The 24,791-nt window shown below is 28.8% G+C and overlaps 4 protein-coding genes across 4 annotated transcripts; 2 read left to right on the plus strand and 2 right to left on the minus strand.

Annotated features, from left to right (window-relative positions):
- Window positions 1–517: 517 nt before the first annotated feature.
- On the minus strand, window positions 518–10,932 carry LOC143221451 (serine/threonine-protein kinase atr-like). Its single transcript, XM_076446894.1, is given in 49 exon segments — window positions 518–700; window positions 781–1,017; window positions 1,180–1,333; window positions 1,417–1,448; window positions 1,450–1,532; window positions 1,607–1,745; window positions 1,806–1,942; window positions 1,945–2,036; window positions 2,107–2,264; window positions 2,321–2,464; window positions 2,521–2,693; window positions 2,758–2,957; window positions 3,017–3,183; window positions 3,185–3,202; window positions 3,268–3,314; window positions 3,317–3,492; window positions 3,561–3,687; window positions 3,690–3,820; window positions 3,880–4,259; window positions 4,262–4,279; window positions 4,350–4,466; window positions 4,543–4,688; window positions 4,763–4,847; window positions 4,923–5,039; window positions 5,041–5,117; window positions 5,201–5,361; window positions 5,460–5,620; window positions 5,694–5,806; window positions 5,809–5,817; window positions 5,881–6,007; window positions 6,073–6,244; window positions 6,349–6,446; window positions 6,448–6,571; window positions 6,633–6,879; window positions 6,968–7,094; window positions 7,174–7,290; window positions 7,387–7,523; window positions 7,526–7,631; window positions 7,714–7,891; window positions 7,956–8,438; window positions 8,527–8,691; window positions 8,762–9,330; window positions 9,405–9,544; window positions 9,617–9,815; window positions 9,877–10,026; window positions 10,106–10,263; window positions 10,319–10,489; window positions 10,606–10,811; window positions 10,889–10,932. Coding segments are annotated over 49 exon segments (7,500 nt in total).
- Window positions 10,933–11,597: 665 nt separating this feature from the next.
- LOC143221452 (high mobility group protein 20A-like) lies at window positions 11,598–12,992 on the plus strand. The gene is given in 7 exon segments (XM_076446895.1): window positions 11,598–11,688; window positions 11,791–11,907; window positions 11,910–11,973; window positions 12,042–12,321; window positions 12,405–12,486; window positions 12,564–12,779; window positions 12,856–12,992. Coding segments are annotated over 7 exon segments (987 nt in total).
- A 423-nt stretch (window positions 12,993–13,415) lies between these two features.
- Window positions 13,416–18,156, minus strand: LOC143221453 (protein MMS22-like). Its single transcript, XM_076446896.1, is given in 25 exon segments — window positions 13,416–13,470; window positions 13,534–13,722; window positions 13,788–13,893; window positions 13,896–13,989; window positions 14,058–14,411; window positions 14,479–14,652; window positions 14,728–14,922; window positions 14,992–15,088; window positions 15,152–15,317; window positions 15,320–15,353; window positions 15,355–15,376; window positions 15,447–15,688; window positions 15,755–15,798; window positions 15,801–15,912; window positions 16,020–16,195; window positions 16,262–16,359; window positions 16,442–16,689; window positions 16,764–16,949; window positions 17,024–17,137; window positions 17,223–17,356; window positions 17,359–17,407; window positions 17,466–17,619; window positions 17,690–17,780; window positions 17,783–17,823; window positions 17,942–18,156. Coding segments are annotated over 25 exon segments (3,390 nt in total).
- A 2,851-nt stretch (window positions 18,157–21,007) lies between these two features.
- Window positions 21,008–24,783, plus strand: LOC143221450 (uncharacterized; the record flags this gene model as incomplete). Its single annotated transcript, XM_076446893.1, is given in 16 exon segments — window positions 21,008–21,034; window positions 21,360–21,429; window positions 21,432–21,744; window positions 21,812–21,846; window positions 21,849–22,003; window positions 22,080–22,269; window positions 22,341–22,587; window positions 22,657–22,682; window positions 22,685–22,720; window positions 22,723–22,769; window positions 22,839–23,149; window positions 23,232–23,445; window positions 23,513–24,036; window positions 24,111–24,265; window positions 24,336–24,614; window positions 24,695–24,783. Coding segments are annotated over 16 exon segments (2,718 nt in total), but the record flags the coding sequence as incomplete, so codon positions are not given.
- Window positions 24,784–24,791: the final 8 nt, after the last annotated feature.

The raw sequence follows: 24,791 nt of genomic DNA on the forward strand, positions 1-24,791 counted from the left end.
CACTTTTTCAATTATTACTTTTTTGTTTTCCTGGAGACATGTTAATGCAACAGGTAAATAATATTATTATAATAACAAATATGTTAGAATAGATATGCTCAAATTTATATTAATTTTCATTATAAAAGAGTTTTAGTATAAGTACAGCTGCATACTCTATACAGTGGACTCAATTACCAACTGTTGTTAAAGATGAAATAGGCATGATTATATTACGTTCTCAAAGACCTAGTTATATTACAGCAGGAAAATTATATATAATGCATTTGGAAAATTTCTGCACGGTAAAAATTTTATCACATATTTGCCTAGAAAAATATATACAATTTATGTCAGCATGATATTACTCAATAATTATTTAATAATTTACGTACATTTTTAGATACTTAGTAGTGCATTTTCATACTTTATGATGCTTCGAAGCTTTAATTCGGAAGTTTAAAGTCTAAGAATCGGTTTGTATATTTTTAACTTTTTTTTTTATTTCCTATTTGACGTATAAAACGTGTAATATTTTTCACATGTAAGCACCCCATCCAAAATACATTTGGCAAAGATTATCTACATTTGTTGCTTCTAAAATCAAGTGATTAGTTTGTCCTTCAACACTGAGATTTAGAGCAATGTTCTCTAGTTTTTTCCCGTGATATCGAATCAAACCTTTAAGTCGTTGTTTTATATTTTTTATATGTTCCACAGCCTAAAATTTTCAATATTATATCTGATATCCTATTTATATTAACTATTGATTGAATTATTAATTATTATATTATAATTTACTTTTTCATTTGTTTTTTCACCGCCTTCACCGATATGGTTTTTGTTCCAGCTTACGAGTGGATCATACACAAATGGTGTCAATACACTTAGTAATGTACTACTTTGTTGTCGAAGAACCCTCATAGTTATCTCGCAAGCACGCCTAAACGGTCCCTCAATTTTTAATGGTCCCATAGCATCTACCATATTATGTGTTAAACGAAATGGTATACGCTCCGGCCACTCAAACAATTCTCCCTGATAATTGTAATGTAGTTAGCAGCAGTAGTAGTAAATGTTAAAATATTTATTGTATATGCATTGTTTAATCATGTTTCGTTTTATTAGATATAACAATAAATAAAAATAAAAAATTTGAATGTATCGTAGCTTAAATTTATAAGTAAACTTTTTACATACCCTATTGAATAAACAATTAAAATCTACGTGCACACAATCTCCACATTTAGAATCAAATAATATATTCTCCCCATGACGGTCTCCAAGTCCAAGAATATATCCTACCATAGACATTACTGCTGCAGTTCTAATATAGGCAGTACGTGCTTCATACCTATTTTTCGTATATTTCTTATATTCTTCTATTTCTACATAATAAAATTTTATTCAATTTACAGGAATTAGTGTAAATCATACCATCCATATGGATCGGGAAATGTAAGACGGAAACCAATCTCCGAGTACTGATGGATGCCGTGGAAGAAGTTGTTCTAAAAATACTTTTCTTTTCTTTTCTAATGGATCTTTTAATGCTGAAATGAAACATGCAAGTAAAAACTTTGGTGTTATCTAAAATTCAATTTTGTAACACGATATTTCTACTTACTACATAACATGCTTCTAAGTTCTCTATTCGAAATTGCAATGCTTCTTTCTTTATATAAACTTATTATAATGGGCCTAAAGCCAACCAAATTCGGCACCCATTCTACTAAACCACATTCCTCATTAAGCGGTACAACACTCTGTAAATTAAACAATTAATAGTACAAAATGTGATACTGTATTTCATACTGTACACTTACATATGTTCGAATGTACAATCTTCTTTGTCGCGATTCTGGATCATTTTGAAGATATTTATTCACAATATCATTAAATTCCATTAACCTAAAGTCTCTTCGTAAATCATCTTTTGGCTTGCACATAAATAGATATTCTTTCCGTCTGAACCTTTTAACGTAATACGTCGTGGTCTCTGAAGAGATGGCATAACAACTACATTATCTTCTATTCCTGATATATGAATCCAATTTCTGAAAATTATAAAACATTCATATTTTGTATATTAAACGCTAATGCTGTAGAAAACAATATTATACATACGAAGAAAATACACTACGATTTTCTAATGACATGCCCTTATATGGTAAATGCAGTTGTCTAAACTTGGTTGTTGGTATCATTATCGAACTAAATTCCTTATTTGCAAGTAAACGGGGAAGGTTCCGTGACAAGAAACTTATTGTAGTGTTCATGACGGCCCTATTAAAAAGTTATAAATGTATACAAACTTACATAAAGTAGCTTTTTTACTTACATCTGGAATTGCCTTATTTGATAGCTCAATTAATCGTTCCCATAATTTATGGAAATCTGTAATAAGTTTTATCATCTCCGGTGTTTTTAAGTTTGATATGACCAGAATTTCTTGACAGCGTTTCTGACGTGCAGGATAAGAGGACTATAAAGAATATTTTGTTAACATTTTTATTAATCGTTAATAATTAAATGACTTACATTAATAACTGATGCCATCATCCATAAACTATGTTGAGGATAGGCATGAATTAGTTTTACCAATATGGTACAGATAGTCTTCTGTACCTCGATAGAGGGATGACATATTCTTGATACGAGTTGGCTAAATGCAGTCAGCCACATGAATATTGGTAACCTTTCTTGATACACTTCTGCATTACGGGAAAAGAATTTTCAGTTACTTTTAAAGTATCATTTCATCTATTGAATACATACCCATGATTTTTGACATTTTTAATAATGCATCCTGTCGAAATTTGTCTTGTTCCTGATTCATAAAATTATTAGATCGCGATGTTGCGCGAGAAGCAAAATCCAACCATATAGTTAACATTCTTGGCATAGATTGATGAATGTATTTGCAGCCGTACTGAAGTGATTTTCCATAGTAATTCATAGTATGTACTTGTAAATCCCTAAACATATTATTAATTTCTTACTTTTCCATTACAGATATCATTTGTTCTGTACTTACCGCCCCATCGAATCTTTTTCTTCATCAGTCATTCTGTCTATAACAGACTCATAATACTGTGCACAAAACAGTAGACTCTTTTCCCATTCTCTCCATACTTCAATAGCTTCTTTGTAATTTATAATGTTAGCATCGGTATCTACATTAACTGTTTCGTCATTATATTTTTGCATATAGAAGTTTTGCCTAGAATAAACGAATAATTTTATCAATAATTAACGTTGTATTATATCTCTTATATATAAACAAACCTTTGCACATTGCTTTCTTTCTTCTAAACATTCTTCCGCTGATAAGCTTTGTAAAACACAGCTGGTTGAAAACAACTGGAAAAACATCGTTTTAGAGTTATAAAAGCATCTTCCTGGCAACCCTTTTGCCAATATAATTGAGCTTGTTCTATATAAAGTTGTTGTCGAGGACAAGAATCACTAGCTGACAAAATATACATATATGCTTGTTGATGCAGTCCACTTCTACAAAAAAAGACATAACTTTAATGGTAAAACAATGGCAATGAACAATTACGAGTAATAGTACATACTTCCTCGCAATCTTGGCACTTTTAAGCCAAATCTTGCCAATCTCTTCCTTGAGTACAGAATTTTCTCTGTTTTCAATCTCTTTCTGTAACTGAACTGCCAAGTCTAACGTTGCCCTACGCATACTAATACAAATTCTACACCACGTGAAGCGCGAATAAGCTGTCCACGTTTCTCCCATTCGTCAAATATCATTGGTACTTGTCCTATATCAGTTAACATTGTAGCAACTGCCTTATCAAATTCATTTAATATATGTAGCCTATTCATCATAATGAAAAACATTAAATACGTTTTGTTTTATTTCTTAGCGACGAATACAAGGTAAATTTTATTAATCTTACTTCTATGATGTAAGAATAACTCTGCTGATAAGCCCCTGGTCGTGAAGCATCTTCCAACAACGACGTTAGACTTCTTTTTAGGGATGATAAATCCGGCTTGATACCCTTCCTAAGGTCTTCAAGTAATACATGCTTAATATTTTTCTGAGAAGTGTCATCCAGCCTAGTAAACTGAGCTAATCTCCAAAATGGCTCATGCTCGATTATTAATGACTCCAATTCCGGTCTGCTGTGTAAAACTCCTTCAGTAATATGTTTCGCCGTGAATGGTTGATCAAGACCAAGATAACATTGAATCATCCCTTGTAAATATATATGTTTTGAGGACTTTTTCTGTGCCAATCTCTCATAACATGTAGATAACATGTAGCAGCATCCTACACATTTTATAAATATTTTTTATACACGTATATTAATCAATCTCTAAATAAACAAATTTCATCATACCTGTAGCTGTCCATTGACTTCATGAGCTAATACTAATTGTTGAACTGTTGGAGTATGATCTTGAGTAGCTAAAATGCCAGATATACCATCCGGTTCATCTAATTGAGCATATATTTTCTAAGGAGTAAAAAAAAGAAGAAAACTAAAATAATGACAAGGACTATTTTTAATTCTATGTTGAGTTGAAACTTACAGCGAGTAATCCACCTTCCAATGCTTCTGATAATCCTTTATTAGAAGAAGCCATGTGTTGTTCTAAATACATTAATGCTCTATGGTATTCTCGAAATTGATAACATCCTTCTGCCACAACTAACGCATTCAATGTTTCACAGAAATCTAAATAAAAACGGAAACAATATATATTTAATCGCAATATGTGATTATTAATCGTTCGAATCTAAATGACTTACTTTTCAAAGCGTCATACTTGTAATTACGAACTAATCTTTGTTCCCAAAGCCATCTTTGCAAATGATCTAACACTGAAAATATGATCTATTCGAAAATTATAACAAAATTATTAATTTTAAATTATTAATATACAATATATTTTTCTTTTTTTTTACATACCTGCGCACAACGTGTACGTCTAGTTTCTTCGGAAATTCTAGTATCATCCGCTTTTACACTATGTCCGTGTTTAAGAGGTCTATGACATGACAATTCCGAATCAAGTATAGGTTTTTTTCCTAACATCAATAATTGTTAACATTTCTTCTCGTATTTTTGCATGTTCTTGTTCACTGCCATTTGTTATTATATACGCTGATCAATGAAAAAATATGTATATTTAAATTATAGTTTATGATTCATTCCACTGTAAAACTAATATTAATAACAATGCTTACAAACGACATGAGGTAAACAAAATGTTAATATTTTTATATCTCGTTTGAGGGCCAATTTACACGCACGTAATACGTTAGTAAGAGTTTCGTCGTGAATATTGCTAAACATATTACAGAGCCAATTATAAGCCCAGTTTTCCACAGAAGACCCAGCTTCAGAACTATTTGAAAAAATAAGTTATCCGAGTATATAATAATAATAATAATATAATCAATAGTAAATTAAAATTTTGGAAAATATTTTTTACGAAGTATTTACCCATAAATAGGATGGGAGAACGTTTTATCGTCGCTGATAGTTGCAATCTTATAATGTGAAGTTAAAAAAGGAGTAATAATTTGTTTCATAGTTAGAGGTAAATTATTCCATAGATCACTGTTTTTTCCTTGAGGTGAGATATCATATGTCTTTAAAATTTCCTAAAAGCATTTACATTTATAAAGATATAAATTTATCTATAATATAAAAATCCTAAGGTCGTATATTACTTACTTGAATAGCAAGTGAAAAACAATCCATACTTTGACTACTTTTTTGTATTTGAAATGCTCGAGCATGTTCGAAAAGAATAGCACAGGCAAATTCTTCATTCATATCAGGTATAATTTACTGTCCACTAAAAATGTAAAGAAAATATAATATAAAGAATAAATATACAACGAACCAATAAATAGCGTACCTCTAGAAATAATTCTACGAGGAAGAAGACTTGGTTCAATAGCACCCAATTCTCCTAGGCATTCACCGTATAATAAACGAACAGCTTCATCTTTATGCTGACATCCAATTAATAATGTGTGTAATAACTAAAAAGTTATCCATAATCACTATATGTCGTTAATATATTTTTTACTTTATGTAGAAAACATACATCAACAATTAACGGATGAATATTAGTTTCACTTAAAATCATTTCATTCAGTTGACTACGATTTTCAGCTAAAAATTTTTGCAAATACATTAAAGCTCTGACTATAATTTCATCTGTTTCATGTGTAATTCGTTTAAGCCATAACTTTAAATTGGCTTCAAAACCTTTAGGCCTAGAATTTACATAGACGTTAATAAAGCAAATATGTTTAATGTTAATCCATATTTATATTTCCAATTTTTAATATTAAAAAAAGGATAGATATTCTTCCTATACTTAGTTTGTAATATGCGTGCTTTAATTATGCTTGAGATTTCAATGGAAACTTCAATATCATCTATAAAGAACAATTCTGCAATATGATCTGGATTTTCCCTCATTGCATTTAATAACCAAGAATTTTAACATTGCAATTATTTTTTCCCGATGCACATTTAATAATGATATTAATGAAACATATATAGTTGGTAACAATGGGCCAAGTTCTTTGATAGCTATACTAAAACATTAGAACACTTCATTATTTTTCATTTATAAATATAATCATTTTTAATACATACTTATGAACGAATGCATTCCATGCATCACACACAAGTGGTCCAAATCCTGGTCTCTTAAATCCTAATGAAGTTCGTAATGTCGCTAAGATTTTATACCTCAAAGGTGTCAGATATCGCGCACCCATACATCGCATTAACGCAGCTAATGATGCTAATGTAGACTGCTGAGTATGTTCATCTGATTTTAAACCAAGTTTTATATCAAAGTTAACTAATATACCATGTAAACGTAAATCAAATAAGATTCCTGTAAATAATACATGTATATATTTATTTCTTTTCTTCTTTTTTTTTTTTTTTTTTTTTTCTTCTTAAAATGAAACTAGTGAAGATACTTACAATTCCTTTTTGCATAATGTAATTTTTTTCTGAATTATTATCATATTCGGATATAATTTTTAATAATCCAACTATCTTTTCTGGAGACTCATGAAAATTTAACATTAATTCTTCAAATATACCCTATTAATTATATCAGTTAACATTATTAATATCTAATATCGATAATGTAATAAAGATATTTGTATATTAATTACATTACCATAAATGATTGTCTTGTTAAGAGTGATAAATTCATTTGTGTAATTCTCGAAACTAGTCTTAAACATTCCGTAGCTGTCGCAAGAGGCATATTTAGAAATGCATAACTACAAATATACTAAACAAACAAACAAACAAACTTAAATTAGAGGTTTAATCAGGAACAAAGTAAATATATATATATATTTTTTTTTTTTTTGTTATTATACGTAACAGGAAAATATTCTTTTAACATTTGTCTTTCGTCCATACTAATTAATTCTGCTATATCATGCAAGAGAGTTTTTGCATTTGGCACATCAATGATAAAAGAGAGTAAAAAACAAACTGCATAATGTCCATCTTTCCTAATAACTGACGTGATCCTTCGTAACCAATACATTTTGCAATACGATGTACAGATGTAGCCATATTGTAAGAGTAATGTATAAAATTATAAACTGCACACTGCATTAGCAGCTAAAACGAAATAATATATTCCTTGAAAAAATATAAGTGATGAAATATTACCACTTTTCTAGTTTTAATAAAATTTATATACCTTAAGAAAATGTTTTTTATATCGAACATATAACATTTTTGGCGAAACATTTAAAAATTTGGCAATATCATGATATGCGGTAGTTGCAAACGCTATTGCTGCAGGAGATGATGTTGAGTGTAATATAGATACAAATAATATATTCAAAATTTGTCTTTCAATAATATGCAATGGAATACTAAAATTTAAAAGAAAAGGAAAAAATTATATTATATAAACATAATACCAAATAAAATACGTACCATGCACAATTTCTTGCAGTAACAAGTAAAGTATCGTGTAAAGCATGATTTGAATTTGTTAGAGCTTTTGTAAGCGCACATGCTATAGTATTAATAAGTGATTCAGCAAATTCATCCAAACAGTCAGGTATATCATTTTCAATAGACATCGTAAATTTCGACACGATATTTATTTTATTTAGCAATAATCTTTTTATTGCTGTACCAATATTGGAACGAATTATAGAATTTTCGTCTTCTATATATGAAAACCATACTCTTGCTACTTCGTTATCGTTGAAGGACATGATGTGATTTGAAAAAGAAATAATATTTTTAGAGATCTCTAAGCGTACTGAAACAAAACTAGAAGATAATAAACTAAAATATGGCTTAAGAAGATGATCATATTCTTCCAAGATGTAAGTGTTAGAATTTATATTGCTTTCAGATATATTGTTACAACATTTGCATTCTAATTTCCATGTTATATTATCTGATTCTCTGTTAACAGAAGTATTTTATCATTTAATTTCATCAATTTAATTGATTAACAATTTAAATAATTATAAATTATATAATACAAAATTACCTTATAAAATTTCCACATCCTGACAAATAACAGCTTAGCTTACTCAAAGCAATTACAAGCATTTCATGAACTTCCTGTTTGTTTGAATGTAACGCAGGTTGAAGAATATACTTTGAAATATTTTCCAATTGTATATCTCCATTTTTTAAAAGTAATACGCTATTCCTATATATTTTTTATATAGTTTAATATATTTACTTTACTATCTTCAAATCATTAAATGTAAATTACTTACAACACTGCTGCTGCTGCTATTTCAGTTTCGTGATTAATTATACATGCATTTAATATTTTTAGTCTGTTTATTCCAGTACCATATTCACATAAAACTTCAAGGCATTTTATTATTGTAGCAATATCAAGAGATTTAGCAGCTTCTTTTGCATGAGTATTCATTATATTCATAGGAATTTCAACATGTTGTGTAAACGGTAATGTTAATATTTTCTGAATCAACTCTTTATTTGATTCATCGTGCACTATCATGTGTATTAAACATTCAAAAATAATGCTTTTCTGCTGACATTGTGCAGAATTTAAATCTTTCAATAGCATCTTTAAAACATCATCTAACTCATGTGTATACAAATTTGTTTGTAACTGTAATTCTTTTAACCATGACTGTAAAATACGCGAGGCTCTCAAAATATGCATGGATGTTCTAAAATTTTCTTTTTCAGATGTAATTATTAATTCCTTTTTCAACAAATTCCACGATTGACATGTATCACTAAGTAAATTGTTTGTACTAATTGTATGCTTAATATCAATAAGAACATAGTGAATGAAAATGATAATAAAATCCTGTAATAAGGTTACGTTAAAATAACTATACTTATTGTTAAATATTTTACCATATAATTTTAACTCTTACAAACCGGATAATATTCAAAATATGAAATTAATTTTTCTGTTTCAGAAAAAGTACATATCCTTGGTTTCATAGTAAAGTATTGCAAAATTTTACTACATGCTGCTTTTTTTATGGTTTCTACAGCATTAAGATTGGGATGAGGACCTAGAAATAAATCTTCAATTAATAATTTATCAAAAAGAGATGGCTAAAAATATTTATACACAACTAGCTTACATTTTATTTCATTAATTATAAAATCAGTAATTTGAAAGCATAATTCAATGCTATTTGAAGACACCGGCGAAGATTGAACAAACTGAATACATGTCCATAGAAATTGATTTAATTGATCTTCTGATATTTCGTATAAATTTAACCAGATAGGAAGTGCTTTAATAATCTCAATAGCATAAAGTATTAAATTTTCATGCTCCTTAAAATTGTAAATTTCAAGTCATTAACATACAATTTTTAACATTAATAGATTATGTTACCTGTTTATTCAATAATGAAGATTGCATTAATTTTACACAAAGGTCTAATGACAAAAATTTTACATTTGGAACAGATGTAATCATTAGTTTCAACATTTTTTCATAGAGTATTTTATGATTCCAACCAAAAACTCCTGTTTTTTTTATAATCTGAAGAAAAAAGAATACAAAAATCTTAAATAATAATAATATCATATACATAAATAACAATTAAATTCAAATGTATTACCGTAATTATAGACATTTGTACTAGTGGTATATCACAGTATTTTATTGTTACAGGGAATGCTTGTAAATCCAAATTTTCTATGACATTTCTTTCTGTATGAAATCTAGCTAGTATAATTTTATCTCCTTCTCCAGCTGTTTTATGAAATTCTGATATCTCTGAAATTAATGTATTATTAAGTAATGCACGCATAACATCATTTTAAATACATACCTTGAAGAATGTTCATATATTCATTGCTAATTGTTTCAAACATTGTGATATGATGTCTAGACAAGATTCTAAGCATACAAGCTTGTATGTCTATACTGTTGTTTAAAACTTCATTATTTAAAGAATCTCCAACTAGGTGAAACATAATGCCAAATAACCAAGTGGTAAATGCTATAATTAAAAATATATTATGACTTTATTGAGTTCTTATACTAATACGTGTATATATATATATATATATATATACATGATATAATTTCATTAGTATTTATTACTCATTAGTATACCGGTATATTGATATCTTAATGTTTCATTTTGTATTCCATTACTGAAAGGTGGGACCAAAACTGTAGTTAAAGTTGCTGAACCTTTAAGTATAGACTCCAAGAGAGAACAAAGCATTTGTTTAGCAGTGGCATTTTTTAAATCAGAAAATATTGCAATTACAGGACTATTAATGAATTTCCATACCGAATCTGCCACCGTTATGTTACTAAAACAATTAATTTTCCATTTTTATTTAGAACAACAAATTTTATTTGTTTTAGGCATATAAATAAAATAATTTACCTGTTACTGCTTTGGAGAATAATGGAATTATCATGTACTTCCATGTTACATTATTAACTTTCTCAGAGCGTATGAAATGCGTAAAATTAAATATTATAAATGGTAAGCTTTGTTCAAAAATAATTTAGATAGAACTCTACCACGTTATATGAAGTTAAATGTGACTGTGCCTTTTCATTCACGAAGAACATATTCTCAGATCTAAAAGTCTAAGGTTTCGATACAGCGGTAAAATTAACAGCTTTTGAATTAGCGTCTTTTGAATTCTGTTCATGAAGATTTGGCTTTAGTGTTTATGCCAACCAAATTTTAGAACTATATATTTTCACTAATATATTGTTTTTGTTGTTAAAAATTTTTACTTAAAAAAAAAAAATACATGTGACAGAGTAATAGCGGTCTGAAATTGTTTCAGCGGTTTTTTTTTTGGTGTCTTAGCTAATAAACTTACTAGTGCTTTCGTTATTTAACCTAATATACTTTCGCCAAGTAAATCTTTGTATTAGGTTCTCCAAAAGTATATTAATTATAGTGAGTATAATATTTCATGACCATTAAATTGATATCCTTTATAAAGTAATGTTGCATTTCGTATAACCTTTTAGAGATCAATGTAATTACAAATTCAGATTTATGGTGAAATTGGTTATGAACTTTGTTTAAAATAAATAATATATTAAGAGAGGAATAATAATATATATTATTAGAAATGAGTGAAAATGTACCAATTAATGATATGCCTGAAAGTAATGGTGGATCAGAACAACCTAGTTACAATGGAGAAACTGAAGAACATACAAGTAAATCGAATTTTTTGAGTAAATTACTAATGATTCCAACTTCTATATTCCAAAAAAATATTTCTATGTATCATTACTTAATTGCAATAATTTATTTGTCAGACAAATCACCAGGAAGTGGAGAAGATAAAACACCCGATTCAGTGTGTGATAATGGGATTAAAAAGAATAATACAGCTTCTATAGTTGGAAGTAATACTACTAATACAACTAGTAGAGCCAAAAAAGAAAGAAAGCTCCTAGAGATGCCACAGCTCCAAAACAACCTTTAACTGGTTATTTCAGGTACAGTTTTATACAATTCAAACAATACAATTGAAATGAAAAGCATATTTGATAACAAATTATGACAGGTTTTTAAATGACCGAAGAGAAAAAGTAAGGAGTGAAAACCCTACCTTGTCATTTGCTGAAATCACAAAACTTCTTGCTTCAGAGTGGAGTACTCTACCTGCTGATCAAAAGCAACATTATTTAGATGCAGCAGAGCAAGACAAGGAACGTTATAATCGTGAATTTAGTGATTATAAACAAACAGAAGCATACCGGTTATTTAGTGAAAAGCAATCTTCAGAAAAACAACAAGAAAATAAAAAAGAAAGGAATGGAACTGATATAAATTCCGAACAAAATGTATGATACTTATGACCCTATTAATTGCCAATTGTATCTCAGTGTAGTTATTATATCCTTATTAATACTTAATATTTTACTAGGATATTCAACAAGATAAAGATAATGACTTCACAGGTTTTGATATACCTATTTTTACAGAGGAATTTTTAGATCATAACAAGGGTAAATAATTGTATAAAAATTTATTAATCGAAATTGTATAAAAGCTATATTTATATAATTTCTATACATGTATATAGCATGTGAAGCTGAACTGAGACAGTTAAGAAAAGCTACATCAGATTATGAAGCTCAGAATGCAGTGCTTCAACGACATGTAGACAGCTTATATGCAGCTGTAAATCGCTTAGAATCTGAAACAAACCAACAACGTACAACAAATCAAGCTTTACAGCGTCATTTGGATTCTCTTCGTTCGCAATTAGCCGGTTGTTTCGCCACTGTACCTTTACCTGGTTGGATTCATACAATAATTTTTCTATCATTTGTACTTCTATGCGTTTATAATTACAGTTTACTCTTTATTTTTAGGAACGAATGAAGGAGCGACCTTACAGAATATCGATAATTACGTCGAAAGACTTGAATCATTATTAAATGGCAATGTTGAACAATCTCTAAGAAACGTTGTGCGTAATGCCGTATCTCGTCTTGAATTAATTGGATGACGATCGCCTCCCGGTAGTACAACTACTACGCCAATAAAACATCATCGTTCAAGGCATTCACATCGAAAATAATATTAAAGTGATTGTGTTCTTTTTTACGTATTTTGTAAGATACAGTTTCCTTTTTTTTTTATAACATGTGCTCCATAGTTTATTAATTATGGCATATCTTTACTATATATAACGATAAGTTTCTTCCCAATCTATGATTTTAGAATCATGCATTATTTTTTAAATAAATGTAATTTATAAGATATAATTACATGTAATTATGTATACAGATATAATTATCTGTTTATGCAATTTATATATATATATATATATATGTATGTATATATATATATAAAAAAATCAATTCGTAGCATAATAACAAAATATCATTGCAGTACTATTAAATATTTAATAATAAATTTTTTAAACTTACTAGTGATCCGTTTTAACCTTTTTTATGAGATTTTGAAGCTGATTCCAGGAATACCTAAAAATAAAGCAAAAGTTACAATAGTTAAGAAATTACCATAAGTTTACACAATTTTCTCACCTAAAAGATGCAGCATTTGGCCGTCGTTGCATCTCTAAATCAATCAAGGTATGTTCAAGTTGTGGTGACAAAAATTGTACGATTTCAATCGATATTGATAAAATTGAATATAAAAATTCAAAAGTATTATGTTGATTTGTTATTAACGATTTCTTAACAGTATTGCATATTGTATTATAAAACTTGTCTCTGTAAGTGTTAATTTTTATAAATTATTTAATAATAAATATTAAATAATACAAACTAGTACTCACCGTAAAGAATTATTTTCTTTGTAGTATATATTTCCAATAATATTATTTATAAAGTCAATAGTCTGCTGTTTGTGTGGATGATGATCATGAACTTTTATGTAACATCAATAACATATGATGTGCAAATTAAAATAATATATTCTATTATATGACATGCATAGTTTTTTTCACCTTTGAGCAAATTTTGTAAAATTATCATTACCTGCAAAATAAAGTCATAATCAATTATAACAAATCTTACAAATGATACGTAAAGAAAATAATACATACTAAATAAGAATGTTTATGCATCATATTATCATTTGAAATTGTGAAAAAGTTTGTCATTAAAATTTCGAATATTAAACGTATAAAATCTGCTTTAGCATCTTTAAAACACTTTAATAACGAATCAGATACTTTAAAATTATTTGCATTAGTAGTTGATGTTATTAAGAGAGGCATATATTGATCAAAAAGATCTCGTATTAATACTTGAAGTGATATATCACTTCTAACATTAAGGGCTTCCATACCCAAAACTATCATAGAAAATGTCTTTTTCCCTAGACTTTTTAGGAAAGGTTGTTCCACCGACAGTATAGTTTTATTCAGTAACGTTTTGAATATGTTATTTGGCTGATTCTAAAAATAATATAAATTAACATAATATACTTATTAATTATTACACAAAATAACAATGCATACTTACTTTAAAATATAGCATAATAGAAGTACAAAGAATTAACGTTCCAATACACCTGTATATCCATAAAGCCAATTCTGAATCCTTAGTTTCTTCTCTAATAGGTAAAAGAATCCATTTTTCTATATGACTGAAGTACAACCTCCATTTTATATCATACCGAAATCGTTCTTGTTCAGTCTAAAAGATATTAATAATGAATCATTTCTACCTAATTTTACATTTCTTTCTCCAAATAGTAATATAAACATATACTTTTAAAGAGTTTCGTTTTTTCATAGAATACATTATAAATGTTAAAACAGATTCATCATTATTTTTAAATTCTTGAACATCATTAGATGTTTCAAAAATTTCTTGTATATCATTTAATTGCAATATATAATTTTGTAGTACTTTTATTTCATTTCCATTTGTATCATGACCAATGATAGAACATTTTAACCATGCCTAAAATTTTAACGTAATATTACATCTTTATTACTTACAAAATTTATTCAATAATTTTTATTTACTAACTTGTATAAGTATTGTATCAAAATTTTTTACTTCTTTCTTTAGGCCATGAACTGCTTGTTCCTGTTCAAGAATTAGTACCAAATAATACCTTGTGATTCTGGAATGAAATTTATATATAATATACTTTGATTATGATATTACAAATGTTCGATCTTATTACCTTATGTCTTTAATGATTATCGATGTTGCAAAATGTTGAAATAAAGAGGTAACCGAATGCTTATGCTTCTTTGCTATTGCTGGATTTTTCAATGCTTCTAAAGTAAATAAAACAGCAAGTTTTGAAATATCTTGATAGTTTTCATTAGTAAGAACAGGATCAAAACAAGTTGTCTTACTCGACATGCAACATAACACCATAATGGCGTCTACCATCTGTGTTATTCTACCTACATGTAAGTAGATTAATAAATAGACAATACAAATTGCATTGCTACATATAATAAAAGAACAACGAACCTGTATTAGAAGCTGTAGCAAGATAAACGCATTTTTCGAAAATGTTAACTAAAACTTTTATTAATATTCCAAACATTTTATTTGAACATTCTAACAAATACCTATCTATCCACCCACTAAATAATAAATGTTCACTTAATTCGATACTACTAGATGATAAAATCGTACCGAATACATCAATAAAATTACTCATTATTGATCGTGATGTATCGTCTTTACGACAACATATAATATTTACCTGAAAATTTAATTAAAATGAGAAATATCAAACATTTAGTTCATTAAAATTTAATTATTTGTATACCGTATCTATATATAAAGGTGCTATATTTGTCAAGTCCAATTTAAATCATTATATAAAAGCAGGACAGCCAATTTTCCTTTCCAGATTAAATTATGTCTCTTACTATTTTCATTATTATATTCTTTTGTTACTGGTAAAAGGTCTAACATTACTGAACACTGCAAAAAGTAGTTGTAAATCTATTGTATAGTTCTATAAAAAAAAAAAAAAAAAAAGAAAAAAAGCTATTTGAGAAAACAAACTAACTATTTTATTTAAAACTTACAACATTTGTCGTATCAGCAGTAATAGCTAATGTTAAAAATAATGAAATAAAATTATATAAGCCACTTATTGAAAATTCCTCGACTTTACCCTTTGAAAATTTTGAATAAATACGACCTTTAATTTGATTCCAGTATTTTGTATCGCTATTACTATAGTTAATACGTAAAAAAGATCCTGTAATACATAATTAGTATCAGTGTATTTATTAATACAAATAATTTATGTTAGAATAAGACTCACCGAGCAAACGTAAGAACATGCCGTAACTTGATTCTTTGATGCAATCTATATTATTAATTCTATCCTTCACCTGTTTAAGAATGTCCATAGCAGATTTCCTATAAAAAAAAAAAAACCTTTTTAACAATCTTTTTTAAAGTTAACACGAAAAATGTACAAATACATAAATAATTAACATACTTCTCAACTGACAATGTCCAAGGACCAGATATTTGTAACAAAAATGGTTCGTCTAATCTTTTATGAAAGCAATCCCAAAGAAGAGAAATAACTGAAACTCGTGGCTGCCACCAAGTAGTAACAATACTATTTAACAATGGTATCATTATACGTAATTCTTCATCAATTTCATCTCGATCACCATCTTTCCCACCTTTAGAAATATATATTTTTAAAATTCTTTCCAGTTGTTCATAATTAGGCCTTATCTTAAAAAAATAAATAATTAACAATGGTTAACAGATGTGAATATAAATATAAGAGGAAATTAAAATACAATTACCCTCGAACACTTGGGTCCTAAATATATTCCATCGCTATTGTAACCATATAAAAGTGAAAGATTATGGACAATCCATAGGCAGAATAATTCAGAATTTTTACAAATTGTTAGAAATTCTTTGTTGTTGTTAGGTACATTTCTATTTAATAATCCATTAATACATTCATTTACATACTCCCAAAAAGTCTATAAACAAAAACATATGCTATAAGGTAAATATATTACAAAGCCATTATCATCAGAAACTTCTAATATAATACCTTTGATTTCATTCTGTCAGATAAATTATCAATAAATATTTGAAGCATAAGCCATAGTTCACGAATGCAGGTACAGTTATATGGAGTTTTTTGTTCTACATGTATCAAAGGCATCTAGAATATTGCCAAGGGACAGATTTAATAGGCACACCCAAATATTTAATTATAATATTTTTACCAAAAAAGAATATATTTTTACCGTTTCAAATATTTTTAATGAAATATGAATTAGATCATTAATAATCATTATTTGAATGCTTTCAAACTCATCTAAATGATTTTCTGTTGGACACTGGTAATACATATTTCGTGTATATATCAATGAAATAAAAACCATCTTAATTCGATATGCATATGATACATATGATATTCCGGTTGTTTACACTGCAATAAACAAACTGTAAATAAATAAATGTTAAATATCATATATTCATCTACAAACCTGATTGCCTAATTTAGAAGGTGCATAATGGAATGTAACATCAGGAATATTGCGTATTCTTTCAAGAAAATGTTTTATTGTAATAAATAAAACATTAAATTCTTCTTCAATATCCTCATTTATAGCTTGTAAAGACTGATAATTTCCTTTAATACTATAGATTTATATTGTTAGTGCTAATTGCCGAAAGAAAAGAAAAACTTTTGAAAAATAAATTATCTTACCTATTCAAGTACATTCGAATATATAAAATAAATTCTGATATAATGCATCTTATATAATAAAAATCAATGTCATTCGTTTTGGAATTTAAACTTGATTATAAGTTTCATGCCTGCTGAGTATTTTTAGTTGCATACTGTTAAAAGAAAAATGAGATATCGATAAATGTAACAAAACATTTTTATAATGAAATAAAATGTAAAATGTAATAAAATAAAAAAAAAAAGTGTGTATTCATATAAAAAGATACTTACTTCATACATCTATTGAAATGCTTTAAATCTAACAAAGCTGTTGCAGCAGACATATCATAGCCAAAAAGTCGTATATTTTTACCTAATAAGAAACATTCGTCTTGTGGATATAAAATTTTGTCCACTTCGCCACGTAAGAATAACCCATTTCTATTTAATTCCCAATCGTTAAAATTCACTTTTCCATTGCAATTAAAAGTTACATAAAAATCCATGTGTACGATATTATCAAAAAATTTAAACTGAAACGTATTTTTTTTACCTAAATCTAAAAAGTTATGCTTAATACATAGTATATGGAATTATATTACAATTATTATGTGTAACTATAAACTTTTTTTTCAAGTTATTAATTATTTCAAGCACGAGTAAACGATTTTTCCCAAGTTTTGGCGGTATTCGTAAAAGTGCCACCTACAAAGCATATGACGATACACGTGATTTTCAACAAGATTTGTAATCATATAAATTATTTAAAATTTAATTCATATATATATATGTGTTGTGTGTGTGTGTATGCGCGCGCACGCGCGTGTGTGTGTGTATATAATAATTTATTAATATATAGATTAAATAATTCAGAAATAATGCCAAATTTTCAATTAAATTTAAAACAAAAAGTATAACAATCTATTTTTCAAACTTGCGATGTAAGTGAAAATCTTTCTGTAAGTGGTTCTTCATATTGATGAATTAAATGATATGTTAGTTTTCGTAATTTTGCGAGTACTTTTAATAATCGATTCCTTAACACGACTTTACGGGCTGTCTGAAGAAAGGGTACAATTTTGTAATAATGCACGAATGATTCTTCTTTTTCAGATGATGTTGAAACCGAAGTTGGATACTGGGAAAAATGATTTATAAATATTTTTCATAACCTAAATAATTTTTATTAAAGATATATATACTTTTCGAGAACTCTTAATATTCTTTGTCTTATTTTTTAAGTCTTTGTTGTTCAAATAAATATTTTTCTGAGTTCGTTATTATATCTTTATACTCATCCCACACTTGTTTTTGTCGTGTTTTGATTTTAATTGTATCATTTTCATTGGAATCACAATTTACATTTGATTTACGATAAAACTTTACTGTCTCATTTTTACCATGATGTTCTACTCTTATTAAAAATTCCTTCAATTTGTGTGCTTTCAGTGTCAAAATTTTAGACAAATACGCACCTAATGGTCCTGATTAACGAATAATTTACTTTTCATATACTTTCTAACGGATTATTTTTCTTTTATAGGATTAGAATTATGTATAAAAAAATCTAACCTTTTAATTCGTATTCATTGAATGAGCTTCGAAGTGTTAAATTTAAATACAATTAACAGCATGCAATGTATATGAGAAAGAATAACTACATCGTTTTAATAACAATTTTTCAAAACTCGAGAATTTTATAATAGATTCGTTTAAGTAATATTTTAGTTTATCCCTGTTTATAGGAATTGGTTTTTCTTCTTTGCAAACAATCAGGCCAATTTTTTCTTGCTGCGGTTTGCTTTCTATTTCCGATTTGATGTTTTCCACTGTTTCTCTAATTATTCAATTCTTTCTTAATTATATTTATTTTCATGATTATTTGTTTTTTCTTTTATAACTACTGTTGTAATATTTTGTAAATAATTGTGTCTGTAAATATCCTCACCGTAAAAGACCTGGTCGAGTATACGCATAGAAATTTATAACATGCGGTGCTCTGCATAAATCAGATATAAATATTCGAATTTGAAAATTCATACTTATATATCGAAGAGGTCTGTAAATAACCATAATTACTACAGGGTTCTGGTTTGTTTTTATATGACCTAAAAAAGAACGAAATATAATATGCTATAAAATGATAATTAAGATTAAAAAATTAAAAAATTGAATATACCCCATCGAGGATAGATGTCGACACATGACTCTCCGTTAGATGATATAATAGCGAAAGAAAATTCTTTCTCTGCGTGAGAATGAATTGGTATTTTATAATAAATCCTTGAATACCAAATAATTAGAATTAATATGTAGATTAACAAATAATTGAAAATAAACTTACGTTCGACAAGTGGTACATCTCCAAAATTTACAGTTGTAGGAAAGAAAAATTTGGTCATTATTTTAGCGTAAACTTTTTATTTGTATCGTTTGATCATCGAAGTAACGTATTTTTAAAATATCATTATAATCTCTGTTTTCATCAGGCATAAATAAAATATTCATTTGAAAACCGATCCTGGATTAAGCCATATTCTCTATAATATGTAAATTTGAATTTTACATTAAAAATATTAATTATCGAACAAATAATATTAATCTTTTATTCACCTCGAAGGTATTTTTATTGCTGAAATATTGAGTTTCAAATGGCAAAAATCGAATTAGACATGGTTTAGAGAAGTAATTGGCAATTTCTACTGTATTTTCTTGAACATTGAAATTTCCAGAATTAAAAGTAAATTTTAATTTCGAAGGTGTTACGCTTAATATTCCATTCTTTAATTTTTCTTCGAATTCGCGTACATTCGTTTTTTTAATTTTATCTATGCAGTATTGTGTTCGGTCATATGTATCAATATCCATTTCAAGATTAAAAATTGATGTGTTACAATATTATTTGGCCAGAAAGAAGTTCTTCTATTTATGTACAACATAACAGGAAACAGATGAAGATAAGCGTGTATCATTTCGTGTAATTTGAGAGGAGTACTTTAATTTTCGCGCGAACGTATCAGTTGCATTTTCATCTGTTTACAAGCTTCTGATAATTTGACAGAATAAAGATAGAGTGCACTATGAGAAGATAGCTATAACTGTTTATATTTGAAGATACAATTATTATGTATATTTTCGTAATTTTTCTAATATAAAAAATGATGCCGCTGTTTATTTAAAAAAGACAGTAGTTTCTACAATACGCTTATAATAAATTGTCGACTGCAAAAAGAAAGTAACATCTCTAACGATACTTGTAAAGTATGACTCACACTACTATGTCAGTTTTTTTACAGTTCTACAACTATGTTTTTATAAATACTTTCGTATTTGTACAAATTAAAAAATTCATTAATCATGAACGTGCAGGAATTGCGTGATGGGGTATGTTATTATACTTCTTTGGATAAATGCATTTCACTAAACTGTTTTTAAAACCATGAAGTTTAATATCGAAGGTTATAGTCATGTGTCAAACGTTCGATTTGTTTCCAATTCTTTGTAATATAATGTTATTGTTTTCATTTTATTTCTGTATATTATCGTATATCTTGAAGTTCACTAGTACTTCAAATTAGTGTGAATTGACCAAACTATTACATGTCATAAAAAGTTTTATATAAATTAGTTACTTTGTTATACTTTGTATTGCGTATAAAAATTTACATGATTTAAGTGTTTCTAGATTAAAGTGTCCATATTTTTACAGTCTCCTTTGTTACAAGCTATATTCTTTGGAGATGTAGACGAAGTCAGAGCATTATTATCAAAAAAAGAGGATGCAATTGGCAAGATAAAGAGCAACGTTCTCTTTTGCACGCAGCTGCATATAAGGGAGATTCAGCAATTGTGGAAGTTCTCTTGCTACACGAAGCTGCGGTAAATGCTAAAGATAAGAAATGGTTGACACCTTTGTATAGAGCCTGTTGCTCAGGAAATCATAGCGTAGTAGAAGTCTTGTTACGTCATAAAGCAGATGTTAATATTAGGGATCGCAATTGGCAAACACCTTTACATGTAGCAGCAGCGAATAATGCTGTTCAATGTGTAGAGTTGATAGTTCCACATTTAATGAACATTAATGTAGCAGACAGGTCTGTATTTTCAATATTTTCTGATTCCATATTTGAGTATGAATTATCAACCAATGAATATTTACAGAGGCGGTAGAACAAGTTTGCATCATGCAGCTTACAATGGCATTTGGAAATGACAAAGTATTTGACTGAAATCGGTTGTGTAATAAATGCTTCTGATAGGCAAGATCGTAGAGCTTTACATTTTGCAGCATACATGGGACATGATAGAATTGTTAGAACACTTATAGCAAATGGAGCAGATGTAGACGTTAAGGTACCTTAAATTTTTTAATATCCTCGTTATTCGTGTACAGCATTATTTATTTACATTTACATTTTGCATTGTTAAGGATCGAGATTTGTACACACCCTTACATGCAGCTGCAGCATCTGGCAATGTAGAATGCATGCATATATTGATTAAATCTGGTGCCGATATTGAAGCAAAAAATGTATATGGAAATACTCCTCTGCATATTGCATGTTTAAATGGCCATGCTGATGCAGTTACAGTATTAATTGTCAATGCTGCGAATGTTGGTAAGATGATCTTAGAATTTGTTAGGAAGATTTTTATTTCTAATTTTTATAACAAACAATTCTTGCAACAGAGGCTGTAAATTATCGAGGACAAACGCCGTTACACGTTGCCGCTGCTAGTACTCATGGTGTTCATTGTTTAGAAGTACTTTCACAATCTGGCTTGACAGTAGATGTTCAATCAGAAGATGGGCGTACACCTTTACATATGACTGCAATTCACGGAAGATTTACTCGATCAAAGAGTTTACTCGATGCTGGAGCATTACCAGATATTAAAGATAAAAATAGAAATACTGCTTTACACGTTGCTGCTTGGTAAACTACAACAATAATTATTCAATTCAATAATTGTTTTCAATATTTCTCTATATCTGAATTATGCAGGTTCGGTCACGAATGTTTAACAACAACTTATTGGAGTACGGTGCATCTCCAGCAGCGCGAAACGCTGACAGCGTACTGCATTGCATCTCAGTTGCTTAGCAGGACATATTGAGGTAACATATTACATTTATATTTCAATGCTTTTATTAATTTAAACATTAATTTCTTAATAAAATTTACAGGTCTGTAGAAAATTATTACAAGTTGATAGCCGTCGTATAGATTCGAGAGATATTGGTGGTAGAACTCCATTACATTTAGCAGCATTCAAAGGCTCTGTTGACTGTTTAGATTTATTACTATCCAGTGGAGCCAATTTTCGATTAACCGATAATGATAATAGGTTAGCACTTCATCATGCTGCTAGTCAAGGCCATTACCTATGTGTTTTTATTTTGGTTGGATTTGGAAGTGATTCTAATGCGCAAGATATAGATGGTGCAACTCCTTTACATTTAGCTGCAGCATCAAACCCTACAGATTCTGGTGCTCAGTAAGTATATTTTAAGTATCTTTAAACATTCTTTTAATATATATGTAACAAAATTAATTTTATTTACGTCATTTTTATTTAGGTGCGTACAGTATTTATTGAAGCACAGAGCAGATCCCCGTTTGCGTGATAAACGAGGTTTCACTGCTATTCATTATGCCGTAGCTGGTGGAAATCAACCAGCTCTAGAAGCTTTATTAGAAGCTTGTCCAACAGGAAATTTAACAGCTTCATCCAGTTCTACTACAGGAAAATCAGAACCTCCATTACCTGCATTAACACCTTTGCATCTTGCTGTACGTTTAAACAAATCAATAGTCTTATTAGATTTGATATTTGAAAATACAATTATCTGCATTACAGGCATATCATGGACACAGTGAAATATTAAGTTTACTACTACCATTATTTTCCAATATTAATATTAAAGAAGATACTGGTAAAACACCGTTGGATCTAGCTTCGTATAAAGGCCATGAAAAATGTGTTCAACTTTTATTACGATACGGAGCTTGCGTATCGGTCCAGGATTCTATTACAAGACGTACTCCAGTACATTGTGCAGCGGCAGCAGGTCATTTTAATTGTCTGGAACTTCTGTTGGAAAATGCAGAAGATCCAAATGTCGTCAATTGTTACGACACAAAGCAACGGACTCCTTTAACACTAGCAGTTGCGAATAGCAATCCAGAATGTGCTTTGTTACTTTTAAAATATAAAGCTGATTGTAATTTACCAGACGTGAACAAACATACGCCATTGTTTCGAGCAGTAGTTAAAGAGCGTGATCATCAGTTAGTAGAGTTATTATTATCATATGGTGCCCAAGTAGCGATACAAGATGCAAATGGTAAAACACCATTACATTTAGCTGCTGCATGCGGAAGGTTGGTTTTCTTTGTCAAATTAAAAGATTTATTGATATTTATATTTTTACTTAAATCTAATTTTTTTTTCGCAGAGTAAAAGCCTTAGCCTCCCTTGTCAAAGCTAATCCTGCAGCTGCCACTTTAAAAGACGATCAAGGATGTACCGTTCTTCACTGGGCTTGTTACAATGGAAACTCGAATTGTGTGGAATATCTGTTAGAACAAAATGTAATTGAGTCGTTAGAAGGTAAGTATTCTTCAATTCTATGTGAATTGTTATTTTTAATTTTGAATGTAAATTATTTCGTTGTATTCAGGTAATCCATTTTCGGCGGTTCACTGTGCAGTTTATCAGGGTTCGGCACATTGCTTAGAATTATTAATAAATAAATTTGGAGGAAAAACGGTCGCTGCTCCAAGAGACGTTCCAGGTGGTCGATTACCATTACATGTCGCAGCTAGTTCGGGGTCTGTAGAATGCGCAAAACTCATACTAAGTTCTGTCGGACCTGAATTAGCTGGACTTGAAATTCCAGACTATTCGGGTCGAACGCCTCTTCTTTGTGCTGCTATTACGGGTCAATGCAGTGCTATCGGTAAATTTCTTTTAATTAACATGTTAACGTGTAATATTTTTTCAATCTTTCCTTCATTAATGTATTTTGTCAAATGTTAGAGTTATTGCTTGAGTGGAAAGCTGATGTGCGTGCTGTTGACTGCAACAAAAACACAGCTCTGCACTTAGCTTGTCAAAGACGGCATTCTGCTGCTGC

Source organism: Lasioglossum baleicum, unplaced genomic scaffold, assembly GCF_051020765.1.
Source record: "Lasioglossum baleicum unplaced genomic scaffold, iyLasBale1 scaffold2412, whole genome shotgun sequence".
In the NCBI taxonomy this organism is placed as follows: domain Eukaryota; kingdom Metazoa; phylum Arthropoda; class Insecta; order Hymenoptera; family Halictidae; genus Lasioglossum; species Lasioglossum baleicum.